Raw genomic sequence first — 16,087 nt, 5'->3', positions numbered from 1 at the left:
GGTGTCCCGAGGCAGCAGCCAGCAGGAGAAGAGGAAGGGAAGGGGGAGCCGGCGGCGGCCCAGCGTGACAGCAGAAAGTTAGGGCTCGGCCCCGCCTGAGCCGTGCACCCCTGCCCCGGCCCAGGGGGCAGGCGAGGAGCTGCTCCTCCTCCTCCTCCCGCCGCACCGAGGGAAAGAGGGTGGGGGCGTTGGCCCGGGGAAGTTTTGCTCCCGCTGCTTCTTCCTTCCTTCCTCCTTTCTCCCTTCGCCCCTCTCCTGGGCCCTCCTCCTCCTCCGGCGGCGGGGAGGGGGCTCCGTGGCGCAGGGGGTGGTAGCGGCGATGCTGGGCAGGGCGAGGAGCTGCCGCCGGGGCTCCCCTGCGTGACCGAGGCCCCGCGCCGCGCCTGCCGCCTTCTCCCGTGATGGCAGCGGGGGCTGCCGCCGCCTCGCCGCCGCGCTCCGACCGCCCCTCGCCCGCTTCGGACGCCCAGTGACCCCCCGTGGCGGGGAGCGCCCCTCTGCCCGGCACCCCACACCCCCAATAACCGAGAAGGCTCCGACCGGAGGAGCGAACAACTCGCGAGCGGTGAAGCCTGGCTCTTTTGTCTTCCGCCGTCGCCGTGGATGGTCCCAGGAAGTGTCAAGGCGCCGCCGAGGAACGCCCGGGCCGAGAGAGGGGAGAGCGGGGCCAGGGTGCTATCGCAGCTCCCCGCCTCTGGCAGCGCCCCCCGAGCCGGCGCTGGGGGGTGACGGAGCCCGACCAGCGCTGAGCTGCCGTGGGATTACAACTGGGGGCTCCCCACTGCTCCTGCCCCCGCTCTTTTGGCATGAGACTGTCTGCGGGCGCCACCTGAGGACAATGATCGCGGAGTTTGCGCACTTTTACCTCTTCGGATTACTCTGCCTCGCCTCAGGTAACTGCGGGAGGCGGCCCCTCCCGGCCCCTCGCCTCCCAGCCCAAACTTAAGGCCGGCCCCAGGAGCTGGTGGAGGGCTTGGGGGGGTTTTGGGGTGCGTGCCGGGGGCTGTTTGGTGTGTAGGGGGCGGCCACGGAGCGAGGTGTCAGCGGGATGAGCGGACCGAGAGGAGATGGGGCCGAGGAGATCGGGGGGATTAGCGGTCATTATAGTCACCGCTGTGCGTGCTGGGGCACCTTATCGCGCCTGTGGATTGAAGATAGGCTAACGGGGCATTGTCGGCAGCGGGTTTTGTCCGGGTTCCCCACCCGAGCACCCACCCCGTCGGACCTCAAAATGGATGCGCGACCCCCCTCGCCGGAGTGGAGCGCAACGCTGCGGTGGTGCCCGGTGCCCGGCCGGGCTTCTGGCTCGGTATGAGCTCCCTGAAATTTGGGAGGCCAGGCTGTCGGCCCTCGGGACGCCCCCCCACTCCCAGCAGCTTCTTTTGTCACGCGTTAAAGGGAGCAGTGAGTAAACGCAGTCAAACCTCGCCGAGTAGCCGCGGCTGGTGTGGGCAAGCGGCTTCCACCCTAATTGATTTTTTATAAGTTCGCTGAGGACCCCACCGAGTAATTAAAGTGGTGGTAGTACGAAGCACCTGGTCAGTAAATGAATGAATGAAGTTTTTGAAAGACTTAAGTGTACTGCCTGAAGCTTTAAGTCTTAATTATGTCACCGAGTGCAATAACTTATGTCTGTTTCTAGATTATATCATAATTTAACCATTACATTTTTGCTGTTAGGTATTAGATTTACTCCTGTGGCTTTGAATGTGGAAAGCATTTCATTTCTCTCTCAGGAGAGCAACTCGAACCTTGTTCACTGTGAACTGTGTCAGTCATGCTACCTTTTGCTTGCTTGCCTCTGTCATGCCTTCCTTATCTAGCTGAAGAAACAGCTGGACTGGGGGGCCTTCCACCAGTTTGCTCTCTATAAGTCTTCCACACTGTAGAAAAGTTGACTTCATGCACTGTCTAACTCCTTTCTGGACTGGGATATCCTTTATTCCAAGTCAAGCAGCAGTTTTTCAGAATTGTTTTTTATTCTCTCATGTATTTCTCACATAAATGGTGAATAAAGTAGAGAGGAATGTAAGGGTGTTTGTTTTTCACCCACTTGGGATAGGGACATTTTCCCTAAGAATGTTGATTCCAGATGAGTTGTTGGGGACAAATAAAGAAAAGAAAGACATGAATGCTTATGGAGGTTTTTAATTTTGCATGGTAAGTAAAGCCAGTAACATAGATAGAGACATATGCCAGAGAATAACTTTCTTGTAGCTCCTGCACCAGAAGGGTTTCTTTTTCCCTCAGTTGTAATGTGGTCAAACAGTCGATCTTGTGTCTGGAACAATGGAGATGCCAGAAACCTAAGGCACGATGAAGTTTGAGGGCAGATGGCTTTAATGCTGAAGGAAGGACAGGAGTCACCTACAGCAGTTTCCTCACTGAAATCCTTTCAGTTCTGCTGACAGCTGATCTGCTTGCAAGTTGATTGATCCTTTCCTCCCTTTCCCTAAAGGTTTTCACTTCCCTCACACCTAATCTGAATCAATGGTTTGTGTGGTCACACTCTAAATGGGATGGTGGAAACTTTTACTGAGAGGTAGGAAATAATTGGGGGATGGGGAGGAGGGAAATCTTTGTAATAATAACAAGATATGTAGGTTAGTGTTTGTTAAAACAGTAATTGGTAAACCACTTAGTATTTAAACCCCTTAATTTTTACCCTGGTGTTGCCTCTGTGAAGTACCTTCTTTCATCTAAGCCTGTGGTTAATAAATACTGAATAAATTTAAATTTTGAAACATTTTGAACATCGGCATATAGCTGCTTCCCTCCCTTATCCTTTCAGTGTCAGTGTAATTTCAACACTTCTTTGCATAAAGAGAATAAAAATTGCTTTAAGGGGTACTTCTTCTCAGGTAGACTTGTTTTCTTGAATATTTATATGCATTTCTGCCCTTTTTCCTCCATTTTGAGTCTTTCCTTTATACCTTTGTATATCCATAGTCCATCCGTGTCCGCCCCTCCCCCCCCCCCCCCCCCCCCCCCCCCAAAAAAAGGCAATAAAACCTATGCTCAAAAAAATCAGCATCAGATTACTATGTTTGGGGAATAAAAGCTTTCAGTAATCTGGGGAGTAATGCAGAACACTTTTGCTGGGAATAGGAGTGTCAAAGTTCTGTTTTTTCCATGCATGTGTGTTCACTGTTCCAGCAATTTGCAAGACTAAATGTGTCACTAGTTGGCCAATCCTTCCTTTCACAGGAATCTTTATATTTGTACAAGGTGTTTCATTGCATAGCTGATTCCCACCTGCTCAACATGTTTTCCGGCCCTTTCTCTCTGTGATATCCCATACCAATTATTATACTTCAAATGGGATTGGTAAATCTGATAGAGGGATTTTTATGCTGTGTGAAATGCTCTGATGGAACCTAGGCAGGCATGGTTTCCATTGATAGTTCTAGCCAGTGGAGGGCAAAATTGTCTCTTATATTCCTTTATGGGAGAGTCATCTTCCAACTGTTAATAGTTAAGGGGTGTCTGAAGTGTCCCTAAAGTCCTTTCCAGTTGGCTAACCTGTCTATTGGATTAAATAAATCAGCAATTTCTTTGACACTTTTGTTTCATAAGTTTGTGCTTAAAGAGGGAAGTTTCCCTTGTGCAATAGGAGAGCAATTTGTAGGTTTCGTGAAGTGTATTAGAGAATTTCAGGAAATGTTTCTGTTCTTTTTCCATAATCTCAGTCTGATAATAATAAAATAAATAAATTAAAGACTTTAAAATATTACACAGTAATTCAAAGGATTATGAATGTCTAAGTGCATCATCTGTAATTAAGTAATCCATGAAAGCATTAAACAAACCCATGTTCTTTCATCCACCCCTAATGTACCATGCGTTGTTCTAAGTAATTTTACTGTAAAAATGTTTAAGAAGGATAGCTCCTTACACTTGAAGCTGGCCAAACTTTCATTGTGTTTAAGGATTTCAGACTATAAAAGAAAGTGCCACATGCTGTTCAACTGGTAATTCCTTACTTGTGATAAAATATCCTGCAAATATTCAAGTGTTCAACTGATTACCGCTTATCCCTGTGACTACTGATAGTATCTGTTGATACTGAACAAGCCCTTTCTTAAAATTCGCATTAGTATGCAAATTCTTTCAACTAGAAAGAGTCACTCTTTTTATACAGCTTAGGAATTAATATGGACACCTATTTAAAACAGACATACAAACTGACTTTTTGACTCACTGCAGTCAGTATCGATTGTCAAACGTTGCCTTGTTTCTGTGCCATGTAGTCCCTTGCCGTCGTCCTGAAGTAACATAGCACTTCCATTAGAAGTACCTTTGCAAAGGGATCATCTGTAATGTTCAGGGCTTTGAACTTCAGAGGATTGATGCATACAGCCCACGGGATTTTGTGAGAAAACATGAGTTCATGTGAAGGGTACTCCTGAACCTACTGTCCAAAGTCTGTAGGCTAAAAGTTCGGATTTGGTCTACAAAGATAGACGGATGATTACAAATATTACCAGAAACTAACAACACCTAGGTAACAGTATTGTTTAAGGCCAAATGTTGACATGTGGTATCCATACCAAATGATGTTTTAATATAAAACGCTTAGGAAGTGATTGCCAAAGAGGTTCTGTGGGGGATCAAAAACAATCTTCTTTTCATAAGAGGTACAGAGAAAAAATGATCTTTTTAGACACCTGCAACTGAGAAATATACTGCTGTACTTAAGAAGAACCTATTCTCCTGTTCTCCCTCTCACACATAACACTGGTTTTGGTTTGGCCCTTAACTTTCCCAAATAACTGAAAGAGTTTTATTTCACAATCCTAAACAAGCATAATTGTGTCTCATTAGGGGATGATTTTTGTCCAATTAATTTTAAAGTAGGCTGGGGCAGCTAGCAACTCCAGTTACTTGTGCAGCTTCTACACCTTATTTATTAAATGCATTATGTGAGTAATGGTCATCTGGCTCAGTATCATGGTAGCTATTTTAATTCTTTTTCAAAGTATATCTCTTTAATACTGAAGATAGGCCTTGTCAGTGTATTGAGAACTTGTTTTTGTTATTTATTTTTTTTAATTGAATGGCTGGGAGTGAGGCTTTTCTCTGTTAATAGTTAATATTTTGAGGTTATTTTGCAGTCAGAAAGTTAGTAGGAACCTTGCACTTTTCAAGCAAACTCAAGAATACCATATGTGGAGGCCATAACAAGTTTTATTTGTATATTCTGCTCTATAACCTCGTTTGGTGGTGATAACCTTCCTTAACTTCTGGGCCGAGTGCCTCTTCATAAAATCGTAGAGTAAACAGTGAAATAACTAAAGTAGTGAGTGAGGTGTATTATGAGTACAATAAATTGTGTAAACAAGAGAAATAAGAGTGTTTTCCCTGTTAGAAACCAGAAGCTTGAGCAAGAGGTGAGCACAGAGTCGCAAAGAGATGCTCTTAGTATCTTGAAAGGAAAAGAGGTGCTTTAGTTTACGCCTTTCCTTCACACCCTCTTTAGTACCAGGACCTACGTAGGCAATCCAGGTGTTTGAATATAACAGCATGTTTCACGCATAGGTGAATGCCTCTTGGCTGACTATTGCATCAGCATTAAATGAGCATTTAATTGGTATGGGTAGCAGGGCATTGAAGAAAGAAAATACCTTATGAGAACAAATACTTCAGTCTTCAGGCTTGGGCCATAGATGGCAACCAGCTACGTTGAGCTATCAAAATTGAGACCTGGAAAATAAGGATGGGTAGACTTGAGGAGAAACTGGGAGGCTGATACGGAATTATAGTTTTCAGTCACATGTACAGGCTTCTGTTACTCTGTTGTTGTATTCTGTTTTCTTTTTCTAAGTTAATAATCGGGATAGTGAAAGACTTGGGACAAGTACAGTAAGTCACCTTATCCAGGAAAAGGATAAGCTTCCTTGAAATAACGAGGTGTTGAATTTAACTCTGAATGCCAGAATTTTTGTTAGTTGACACGGTGCTTTGTGAATCATCAGAAAAATCATGTATTTATCCACCAAAGTTGTAACAGTTGCTTCCAGAGAGTTTTAAGAGGTGAGAGGATATGCCTCTTAGACCAGGAATGCATATGATTTAAATGATGTAAAAAGAGCAACATAAAATTAGTCGGAGGAAGGGGTAGGTAGCTATTTACTCTCACTTAGGAACCTGAAGTATCCACTTCAAGTATTAGTAGGAGGAGAAATGTCCTACACATTGACAGAATGATGGATAGAGGGTAGAGAAAGCATATTCTATTTGTTTCCACGTCGTCTGAAAATAGAATGAGAAAGCCAACCTCACTGGGTGGGTGGAGGAGTATGTGAGCAACTAATGAAGGTAAACACTACTGAGGACTATAAACAGTACTGTGGACTATTTTAGTGTTCTTTGTTAAGATTTGTAGAGGTTTTTCTTGCTTCTCTTGCTCAGAGACTTTCCTGAGCTTCAGAACCATGAAAATGCACAAGACTAATGTACGTATGCATCTTTGCATGGCTGCCGATTAAGACAAAATAGGTAAATTGAAAAAAAATTGTATTTGCAAGTGGTGGTGGGGTCAGTGTTTTTTAATTTAGAGCAGTTGCAGGTAAGGGAAAGATATGGGATGTTCTGTGTCTTAACACCCATGGACAGAGAAGTCATTCCTCCTTTAAAGAGGTTTTTAAAGAGAGAGGACAGAATGGTTAACCGAGTGGTGTATCTTTCAGCTTTTCTTACCTGAAAAGAGAAATATGTTTTTCTCTGGGAGGAACAGAAACTTGGAAACTTAGAAAGGAGAATCTACGGCTAGTCAGTAGAGAATGAACTTGTAGATCTAAGCAAAGGATATGCTTGTTTAAAAAGCAGCTTTACAGCTTTATGCATTTAAGGCCCTCAAACTTACTCACAGTTGCTATTGCCACCGCTATCCACAGAGCTACACAGAACTCCTGTACTTTCCTATCTGGCTTGTGGTGAAGCCGTGTCAGCCAGTTGCTGCAGGAGTGTAGAACCTGAGGATATATCTTGGGCGTACGCTTCACCTTCTGACACAGAGAAAAATGCTAAAGCTGTTATGAAAGTCAATGTATTGAACATCTATCTTATTCAACCTCATTTTTAACACATTTGGTTTTGATCATAGTGTTTTTTTATATAGACTCTGTAGTGTGTCAAAACATCAGTTTTTAATAAAGATGTCTTAAGTATTCATTTTCACAGTCAGAATTCTGATGTTCTTTATAGAATATTTGTATTAGCGTGCATACTTTTCAAAGTAGTAACTATGCCGGTGGAGATTTTTCTCACTTGGCTTTCAAAGAAGTTCCATAATAAACAATTGGATTCTATATCTAAATAAGGGGGGAGTCCCGATATGGTTTAGCTGACTGACTGCTGAGGTAAATTCCAAACTGTGCATTCACCTTGTGATTTCTGCTGCCAGACTTCACACCTTCAGAGGGGCAAGGGACTCCCTGTGCTATGTTAAATATTAATTTACATGGAAATAAATACTAAATTAAATAGACCATTCATATTTAACTATAACTTAGTATAAATTCAGAGTAGATGAAAAGAAATGTGCAATATTGAATTGTTTTAAATAACTTTTTGATCTGAAGAAGTGCTTGTTTCCTGGACTGCTACAGTCCTGAAATACATATATGTTATTTGAAGAAATGCATAGATATGCAAAATTATTCAATGTGCCCTATTCTGTTAGCAGGTATTTGCTCAGTATGGTGTTGCATTACCTGAAGTTTAATGCTAATATAGTGAATGATTAAAATAATGGGAAAACCCATTACTGTAGATTTAAGATTTGTAAAAGTGACAAATCTGTGCTGAGATCTGTATTTAAAATCTTCAAAATAATATATTGTTTTTTACATCTTGCCTGGTGAGTTAGCTGTTGAATAAGCTGAGTTCTGGAACAACATATCTTTGCAGACATGGAGTACAGGACATACCACGGGTAGGTTTCCAATGAAATACGAACAGTCATCCTTAACAGCAGTGTGAGAGAACTGAATAGTCTATGCTTTTTTGAAGTAACACAGTTTTGTAGTCTGTCTTCAACTCCTATAATGGACTTCTATATAAATCAGAACTGTAATTTATTTAGTATTGTTGAACTGCTTCATGAGAGAGCACACTAGTATTGCATTAAAACTTGCTTGGCTAGCATTTTTGTGCAGTCTGAAATTTGCATATCCTCAGGCAAGATATTTATTTTGCATTCTGTGTTAGTTATATTGCCTCTTATCTAATTACTGAACTGTCTTTACATTGAAGATGAGATATATAGAACAGTACACTCTTTAAAATTCATATGCAGAAGGTTCCCCCCCTTTTTTTTAATTTGCTTCTACAGTAGCAAAATAGACATAAATAGCTTCTCACCTTAGAAATTAGGATATCAAGGATACAGGCCCTAAAAATGTGTACGATTTGAAGTTTCTGTTCTTTTGGAAGTAGGTAGAGAGGGAGAGAAGTGTGTTTTTGATAGTGACCAAATAGATGTTCTTTAAAGAGGAACTGAACTTTCAGGAAACACTACAACTCTTTTATTTTTGTGATCCAGAACACTGAGTTGTTGAAGTTGGAAACCTGCAGCCTAAACTTGGAGCCACTTAAAATCAGTAGTACCTCTTGAAACTCTTGATTCTAGTGTTCAAATTAAATTGTGTAAAGTGTTTGACATTATCTTTAGCTGTGAACGTTTATCGATCATTGTATGTACTTGGCCCATCTGAAAATGAGATTGTGGTGAATATTTCCTTAAGAGGCAATTAACTGAGAAAGCTGTATACCCTGGATGCATTTGCATGGGCATCTATAGCTCTGTGTAGAGTGAGAGGCCAGTCAAAGACGTGCTTGAGTATGTGTTCTGTCATTACCTTTTTGGCTTGTCACTTTTGTAGTGCGTTTTACAATCCTTGGTCAAAAGCAGTATTTTTCATGCTCCCATTGACCAAATAAGCCCAACCACCTAAACCCAAAATAAGGATTGAAGGCCCCAAATCCAAATTAAGTTGTGCCTGTGAATGCATAATACAGGGTCGTAAAATGGAGATGTGGGATTTAAAAAAATAAAAATCTGTTGGATTCTAGGCAGGTTCGGAAATGGAAATTGCAAATTCTGGATGCTCCCCCCTCACCTCCTACACTACTGAACAGATCATTTAGTGCAACTTTCTCTCTTGGAAGAGAGCTGATGGTGTAGCTACAGCAGTTGGCAAATACTTCACAAGGAAAGTGTTGCATGGTAGGAGGTGATAAAGTTTTTTTTTTTTTTTTTTTAAAGTATCTGTGAGCAGAAAAAGGAGAAAAGAAAGCTAGGCTAGGATAGTAAGACTAATTATTTTCCTTTTTGCTGCCCAAAATAGGAGTTGCCACTATAGAGAGTAGGGTTTGTGCCTACAGTATTGTAGCAGCAGAACGCAGGAGGTATGTAGCAAAGAGGTGTAACTAAAGGGGATCCTATCAGTCTGGTGCTCGGGCAGAAAAGTGAGTGGCAAGGAGGCCCTGCACAAGGAATGAAGTTCTGTCTCCACTAACATGGAAAATTATGGTTTTATCTTCAAAAGCTGTTAAAACTTGGAAGGAATTAGTGTATCGCTAGCACTGATGGGCACCTGGAACTGAATGGCTGAGTTAAATCATTCAATAATGATTAATGAAACTCATTGCTTAGTTAAACAACCTTTACAAATTAAAAGGAATAATTTAAAATCAGATGCAAAGCAGAAAGAGGGATCCATTGCCACTATTTCCTCTTGAATGCAAAAGGTGGTGGAAAGTCTTCCCTATTGAGACAAGGAGAATTTGTTAAGTGCTGCTGTTAAGTTAGCGTCCTAGTTTCTGAACTTCTGAGCAATTGATCTGAAGATTATTCTGTGACTTTTAAACTGTGAATGCAGTGATCAGAACCTTCAAATGGGAAGAAGTATATGGGAAGGAATTTTGCTACTGGTGAGTGCTTTTTAGAGAACTTAGGAAAAAAATACTTCTGCTCTCTTATTTGTGAGTGTTAATAAATATATTACCTGTAGGTAGTGCAAAATACTGAAAAATATGAAGTGAAACAAGAATAGAGACATAAAGAGTACTTATTTTAAGTTTTCTTGAGCATGATTCTGGCAGTTACTGAGCTGAATGGTAACGTAGCTTGGTTTCCTATCAGGAACAATGGTTGAAATATCCAAAGGCTGTCATTCCACTGGAGGCTTATAGTACCAACGTGAATATATTTCTGTTTTTTTCCGGGTTCTTAGTGGAGGTGGTAGAGAAACCAGTGAAACCTGTTGATTAATTTTTTTAGAACTGTAAAAAGAAAACAGTGGCATCATTTATGATACTGCTGTTTAAAATGTGTGGCTTTGTGCAGGAAATTCATAGGGGTAGAAAATAAGTGAGGTAGGCCCATCTGCAATAAGATGTCATTCCTCTGGGGCTTATCATGGCCAATACTATAACAGCATTTAGCTTTAATCTCTAGGGGCTGAGATTCCCTAAATTGCATTGCTGAAAAAAACTCTCTGCTCGCAACATTTCTTGACTTCTGTATTGCCGGTTTTCCCACTTGCTCAATGTCTGACTTGGTTGTCTTTCAAATTTTGATTGATTTTTTTTTCCTCAGCAGAAAGCAAGCAAGCAAGAATTTTTTAAAGCTAAAGTATTGCTTCATGCCTATTTAGCCTAATGTGGAATGAAAACATGTAATTCCCTGCTGCTCACCCCCACCCAATATTCTGTAGCAGATGGGGTAATTTCCCTGCCTTTGCTGGGACAGCCAGCCTAGAAAGTCTGGCAGATTTAGGTTGACCCAGTGCCTTAGTGACCAGGAAGAATGAATGCTTTTTATACATACTGTTTTGTTGGTGCGTGTGTTTTTGTTCCTTTTTCCTGACTATAAAGATTATTAGTGTTGTAGACATTTAATTTTGACCGATAACTATTGATTTTGGGGGGAAATCACTACTAAATAGTGAATGAATTAAAATGTTATTATTCCAAAAAGATTGGCACAGATCATTGTGTCTTCAGGATTGATACTTCTCTCTGGCAGCAATTTGCATTTTATTTTACATAAATTTACAGAAAGACATTTACATTTTATTTACCTCTTACCTTATTGCAGGAAGGAAAACAACAACCTCACACTAAAAATTCATGGTGAACAACAGTCCACCAGTAATTAGAATTAAACTGAGTCATTTTGCTTGGTTATTTCATCATAATTCCTGTAGGCTTGCGGCTGATCATTTTGAATCTTGTAAACCTAAATTTTATTTTACTCACCTTATGCAGGTCAAGTAAAAAGCGACGTCAATTTAATGAATCCTTTTCTTTGCAATGAGCTGAACGTGGCATTTGTTTTTGTTCTAGCAGTCACGAAATAACAGGGTGTTGGCGACAAGTCCATTATTGGCTCTGTGTTTGAGGGCTTTTACTCCACCCAACATATTATGTGTGCAGACTGTAATGTACTTGTTAAAACCTGTTTTAAAATAAGTATTCCTTTTTTAAAAAAGCAGTAATAAAGAGAAAATAAAAATAGCTCCCTGTTCTGTACTAGCATAAAGAAAGAGAAGCAGCAACTCATTCCTTTCGTGGTTCAAGGAAGAAAAACAAAACCTGGATGAATTCTCAGCCCCTTCAAGTCAAAGGAGGTTTCACTGCTGATTTTAAGTTTTACCTCCAAGTGTATGTCACTATGCCACTGAATGATATTACAGAGAAGATGTTTAGGGCAGGATGTTTAATTGCATCACTTGTAAACTTAAAATGCGGAAAATTTCAAGGATATCAGACTGCAATTTTTGATGCATTTTTATCAGTCACTGCAATGTTAGTTTTATTGCGTGTGGTTTTGGTGTATTTCCTGTGGATTTCATTCGCCTGTTCGCTAAAGGACCCAACTTTTTGTATCTGCTTTGTTTATTTGTTTTTGTTTGGTTGATTAATGGCTTTTTCAAAACATTTCTGGCTTTGAATTTTGCTGTACTTTTTTCCCCTGACATTTAGCCAGGATTGTGAGAGAATTGTAATAAATGTAATATTTTATTTATATAGGTACTGACTTTTTAAAAAATAAGTGTTTTTGCTATTTGCTCAGGTTTGAAAATGAATGTAGTCTGGTTCCTACTATATAATAGTTGGAGGGAACCATAAGATATTATGAAAGAAGTGTTAGGCAGAGATCACCTGAGATCACTAAAGAAAGAATGGTGCCAATATAAAACTATAACATGCTCATCAACTTTTAGAACGTGCTATTTACAAATGTCTACTTCATTTATTTTTTAACCAAAGTTTTAAGAAAAAATTAAGCCAGACTTTCCTATGTGACTAGTCCTTTTGTTAAAAGTACCAGGTGTCTGATCAACAGCATGTGCTGGGAAGCATGAATTTCAACTCTGTGGAGACTTTAAATGCACTTACTTTAACTTTCATGAGCTACAAGTTGTGTGTCTTGTTTTGTTTTCCTTCTAAACACAGCAATGCTAGGTAGAGTTTTGTTATTTCACTACAGATTTAAGACAGATTCGCACATATTTTTCTTCAGGCTTTTAAGGGCTCAAGTTTAAGTGGTAGATCATTATTCTATGCATCAAAAGTGAAGGGTGATTAACTCCGTCTGGGTGAATGCAGTGTAATTTTAGAGGCTACAAATGTTGTTACAAGTCAGGTTAAGGTTTAAGGGTGAAAGTTTGGCTGAATGAGTTTTACGGCTTTAAGTTAATGTATGCAAACAAAGAAACTCTTGTTTTCTACTCATTTACGTCTAGTGAGCAAGTAGCTAATGTGGTACAGAAAAGAAATGTGAAGATTTTGCAGCTTGCCATAAAGCTCAAGCTACATACTTCTTAATTCAATTTAGAAGTCCCATTAAATAAACTCAATCTAATACAACTTTGATTTAGGCTGTTCATCTTCTAAATGTGAAGTGAAATGATAATGGATTTAAACTAAGTGGTATCTGTTATAGCTTAACTTTTAGGCATGAATGTATTTTAGACTTGCTCATATGCCATTAAATAATTTGAAGAACCTATTGAGATAAAAACCCAGTAAAACTGCCGTAATGGGTTTAAGTTTTGCTTCTAGATAATTCTTCAGTTGTGTTGGTAAGTTGAATTTCACTCAATTCTCTGACTTAATGTTGAACTTAAATATATGAGAATAAGCCAAGTGGGAAGAGAATGGGTGTTTTTTGAATGACATGGAAGTTTTAAAAGAAATTATAGCCTTTCTCTATAAATACCAACCTGATTTACTATGTTAAAATTAGAAGTAATGAGACAGGTAGGATCTGTCCATCCCAATGCTCCCTATCCAATTAAAGATTTCTTAGTGCCAAACAATTTGGAAGCTTTTTTGAATTTCAATGATCTATTCCATTTACAACAGATACAAGCTACGTGGTGTGCACTCTTATTGGGATGTATGCTAGTGATAGAAATTGTTCAGCTGTGTCTGAAGAAGGGACCCAGTTTGATAACAGTTCTGTTTGCAAATGCCACTGCATATAAATGGAATAAAACAAAATGGAAGTGATTAATGGGAACAAAAATAAACAGGTTTTGGTCTTGGTGAATGATACCTTTAAAGCACGCAGCCTTGTCGAACATAATTAAAGTTGTAAGAACTGGGGTAGGGTGAGTGGGCTCTATTCTCTGAGGTCATGATGGAAATACAGAGGTCAGGGTTTTGCACTTAGCCTTATGTAAACACTGTCATGCCCTAGTAAGTATAAGGATTGCTTTAACAAGGTTAAGCTAATTTTTTAAAAAAAAGTGCACTTATTTGGTATCAAAATTTGAGTATAGCAGCTATATCCTCATTTAACCAGCTAACGGGGAAAAGTAAACAGAGAGAGTAAGAACAATGAGAAGTACAAGCTTTTATTTATGCTTGCTTGTGGATACCTATTGATACTGAGTAATTCCGCAGTGTCAGATTCTGTACAATAACATTCCTGTAGTTCTCCCAAAGCCTGCTCCATGAAATCTGCAGGTAGGCATTTGTTCATTTTTAAATCAGTTCAAAATGAGACTTGTTTTTTAGAACAGTCTTTCCTATTTAGGTCTATTAAGTATTGTTTTCTTTTGCTGCAGAGCTTGGGTCCTTATCCTTCTTGAACACTTGAATAGTGCTATATATCTTCTGAGTACATTGAATTATTATTTAGTTCCAGAGGTTTTTTTGCTTTCATTAGTGGTTTGGATTATGTATTCAGACTTATATTTATGCACGGTAGAACAGAAATTCAAGGGTGGGGAGGTATCCTAACAGTTTTCCCTTCTGAATTACTTGAATTTTCTTTCTTTCTCTGTGCCTCGTTTTGTGTCGGGCCTCCTTTCATTATGGTCCATTGCCAGTCAGAAGGAACCACGAGCTCCAGACAGAACACGCCTCTGACCGTTAAAAGGAGGGTGGCTGGCAAAATCCATAATAATACAATTGAAAACAGAGTTCTGTAACCTAAAGTTTGGCAAGCACAGAGGGCACTCCCTCTGAGAAGTTCCAAGGGCAGTTGTTCAGGCTTTCACATGCTTTGTCTGTTCACAGCTTTGGATGACTAGTATGGCGCTGACCAGTTGGATCTGCAGTTATGAGGTTCTGCTTGTATCTACAGCCACCTTTTTATCGCTGCAGAGTAAGGAGAATGCAGGCCCTCAGAGAAAGGGAGGCTTGGTGTTCAGTGTAATCGAGTATGCAAAGAAACATGCTGCAGTTACTGTCTGCAACCCTCTTTAGACAGGTTTTGCTTACCATGAAATGCTGCTTCAATATAGGTCAGCTTTAACTGCTGTAAATGAGCGCACTTCTGGTGAAGTCAATGAGCCAGTGTTAATTACTTCACTTGAGAATCTGCTCAAGTAGATGAGCAACTGGCAAATTCAAAGGCAAACGCTTGCCCGCAAGAAAAGTTCAAGTCAGTTTGGTGTTTTGCATTTGTTTTCTCCTCAACTCTTCTGAGGAAGATGTCAACATTCCTACATCCTGATTGTGTTTATTGCAAGTAGAGTTTTATTCACAAATGGAAAGTTTGTAAACTGTTGCTGTTTTGAAAATAAAGGGATAATAGGTACTTCAGCTTCTCCTTCCAGATCATCTCTTTACTAATAAAAGGAGCGGGTGATGTGAGCTCAGCTGAACAACGGTTGAGATCACAAAACCACCAGCGTCATTCAGCATGACTGGCATAATTAGCAGCTTCTAGTCAGAGGAAGCTGGAGGGTTTTTGATGTGTCTAGTGAAAGTGAAGTAAACACCTTGTTTTTCTCCCCAGAGAGCTCACCTAGCTGCATTACAGTTGGTGTTTACCTGACACTGTTAAATAGTACTGAGAACAGGATGTAGACTATTTATGCCTCTGGTGAGGCACATGAGGATGCACGTTCTGTCCATTCAGAATTACTTCATCAAAGGCAGGCTTTGATCAGGCAGGTCCCTGTAGATGCAAATATATGTTACAAAGGTTTGTAAGAGTGGCGATGGTTTAAAACATTGTTAGTCAAAAAGTAGTAGCCTTACAGGTCAACAGAAAACTGTGCCACTTTTTTGCAAGCTAGGTGAGACAAATCTGGCAACTCAAACTATGGCAGTGTAACTAAGCCATTAACATTTCATAATCAAGTAATGCTGTCTGTAAGCCTCAGGGAGAAGTCAGATCCTTTAATATTGGCCTGCGCACTTCTTAGAATACTTATTTCTGTTGCATATTATTTATGTATCTATTGGCAGATTGTGCAGTAAATCAGGAAAAAAAAAAAAAAGCCAGCTGATTTGTATGCTACCACCAACCCCTTCTTTTTTTACCTTAACAATTCAGTGCTACCTAGAGACTCTTTCAGACTCGGCCCTTCCAACTGATGGGATGACTGGGTTACCTGGATGCAATGTTGTTCCAAGTGGTTTTGCTCACTTCAAGTTTGAGTTGCTATTTTTTACTGCCCAGTGTTTTGGTTCCTCCAGTAAACAGATGTATTGAAGCTTTTTGCATAAAGTCCTCTGCATACTAATTGATCTGCATTTACACTAGTTGCAGCCAGGTAAAATCCTTACTATTTTATATGCACCTTCTATTTTTGAGGTCAAATAGGTCCAGGAATAA

General features: G+C 40.2%; 1 protein-coding gene across 1 annotated transcript in view; it reads left to right on the top strand.

Moving 5' to 3' along the window:
* The first annotated feature begins 213 nt into the window (after positions 1-213).
* The window catches only part of ROBO1 (roundabout guidance receptor 1), a 323,397-nt gene continuing 307,523 nt past the window's right edge, over positions 214-16,087 (top strand). The window contains exon 1 of the mRNA XM_050713247.1: positions 214-893. Coding sequence (XP_050569204.1) covers positions 839-893 — 55 coding nt within the window. The 5' untranslated portion in view covers positions 214-838. The remainder of the gene's footprint in view (positions 894-16,087) is intronic.

Source organism: Cygnus atratus, chromosome 1 (genome assembly GCF_013377495.2).
Source record: "Cygnus atratus isolate AKBS03 ecotype Queensland, Australia chromosome 1, CAtr_DNAZoo_HiC_assembly, whole genome shotgun sequence".
Taxonomy (NCBI): domain Eukaryota; kingdom Metazoa; phylum Chordata; class Aves; order Anseriformes; family Anatidae; genus Cygnus; species Cygnus atratus.
The sequence above is the reverse complement of the archived record's forward strand: the minus strand, read 5'-3'. Positions and strand labels throughout refer to the sequence as shown.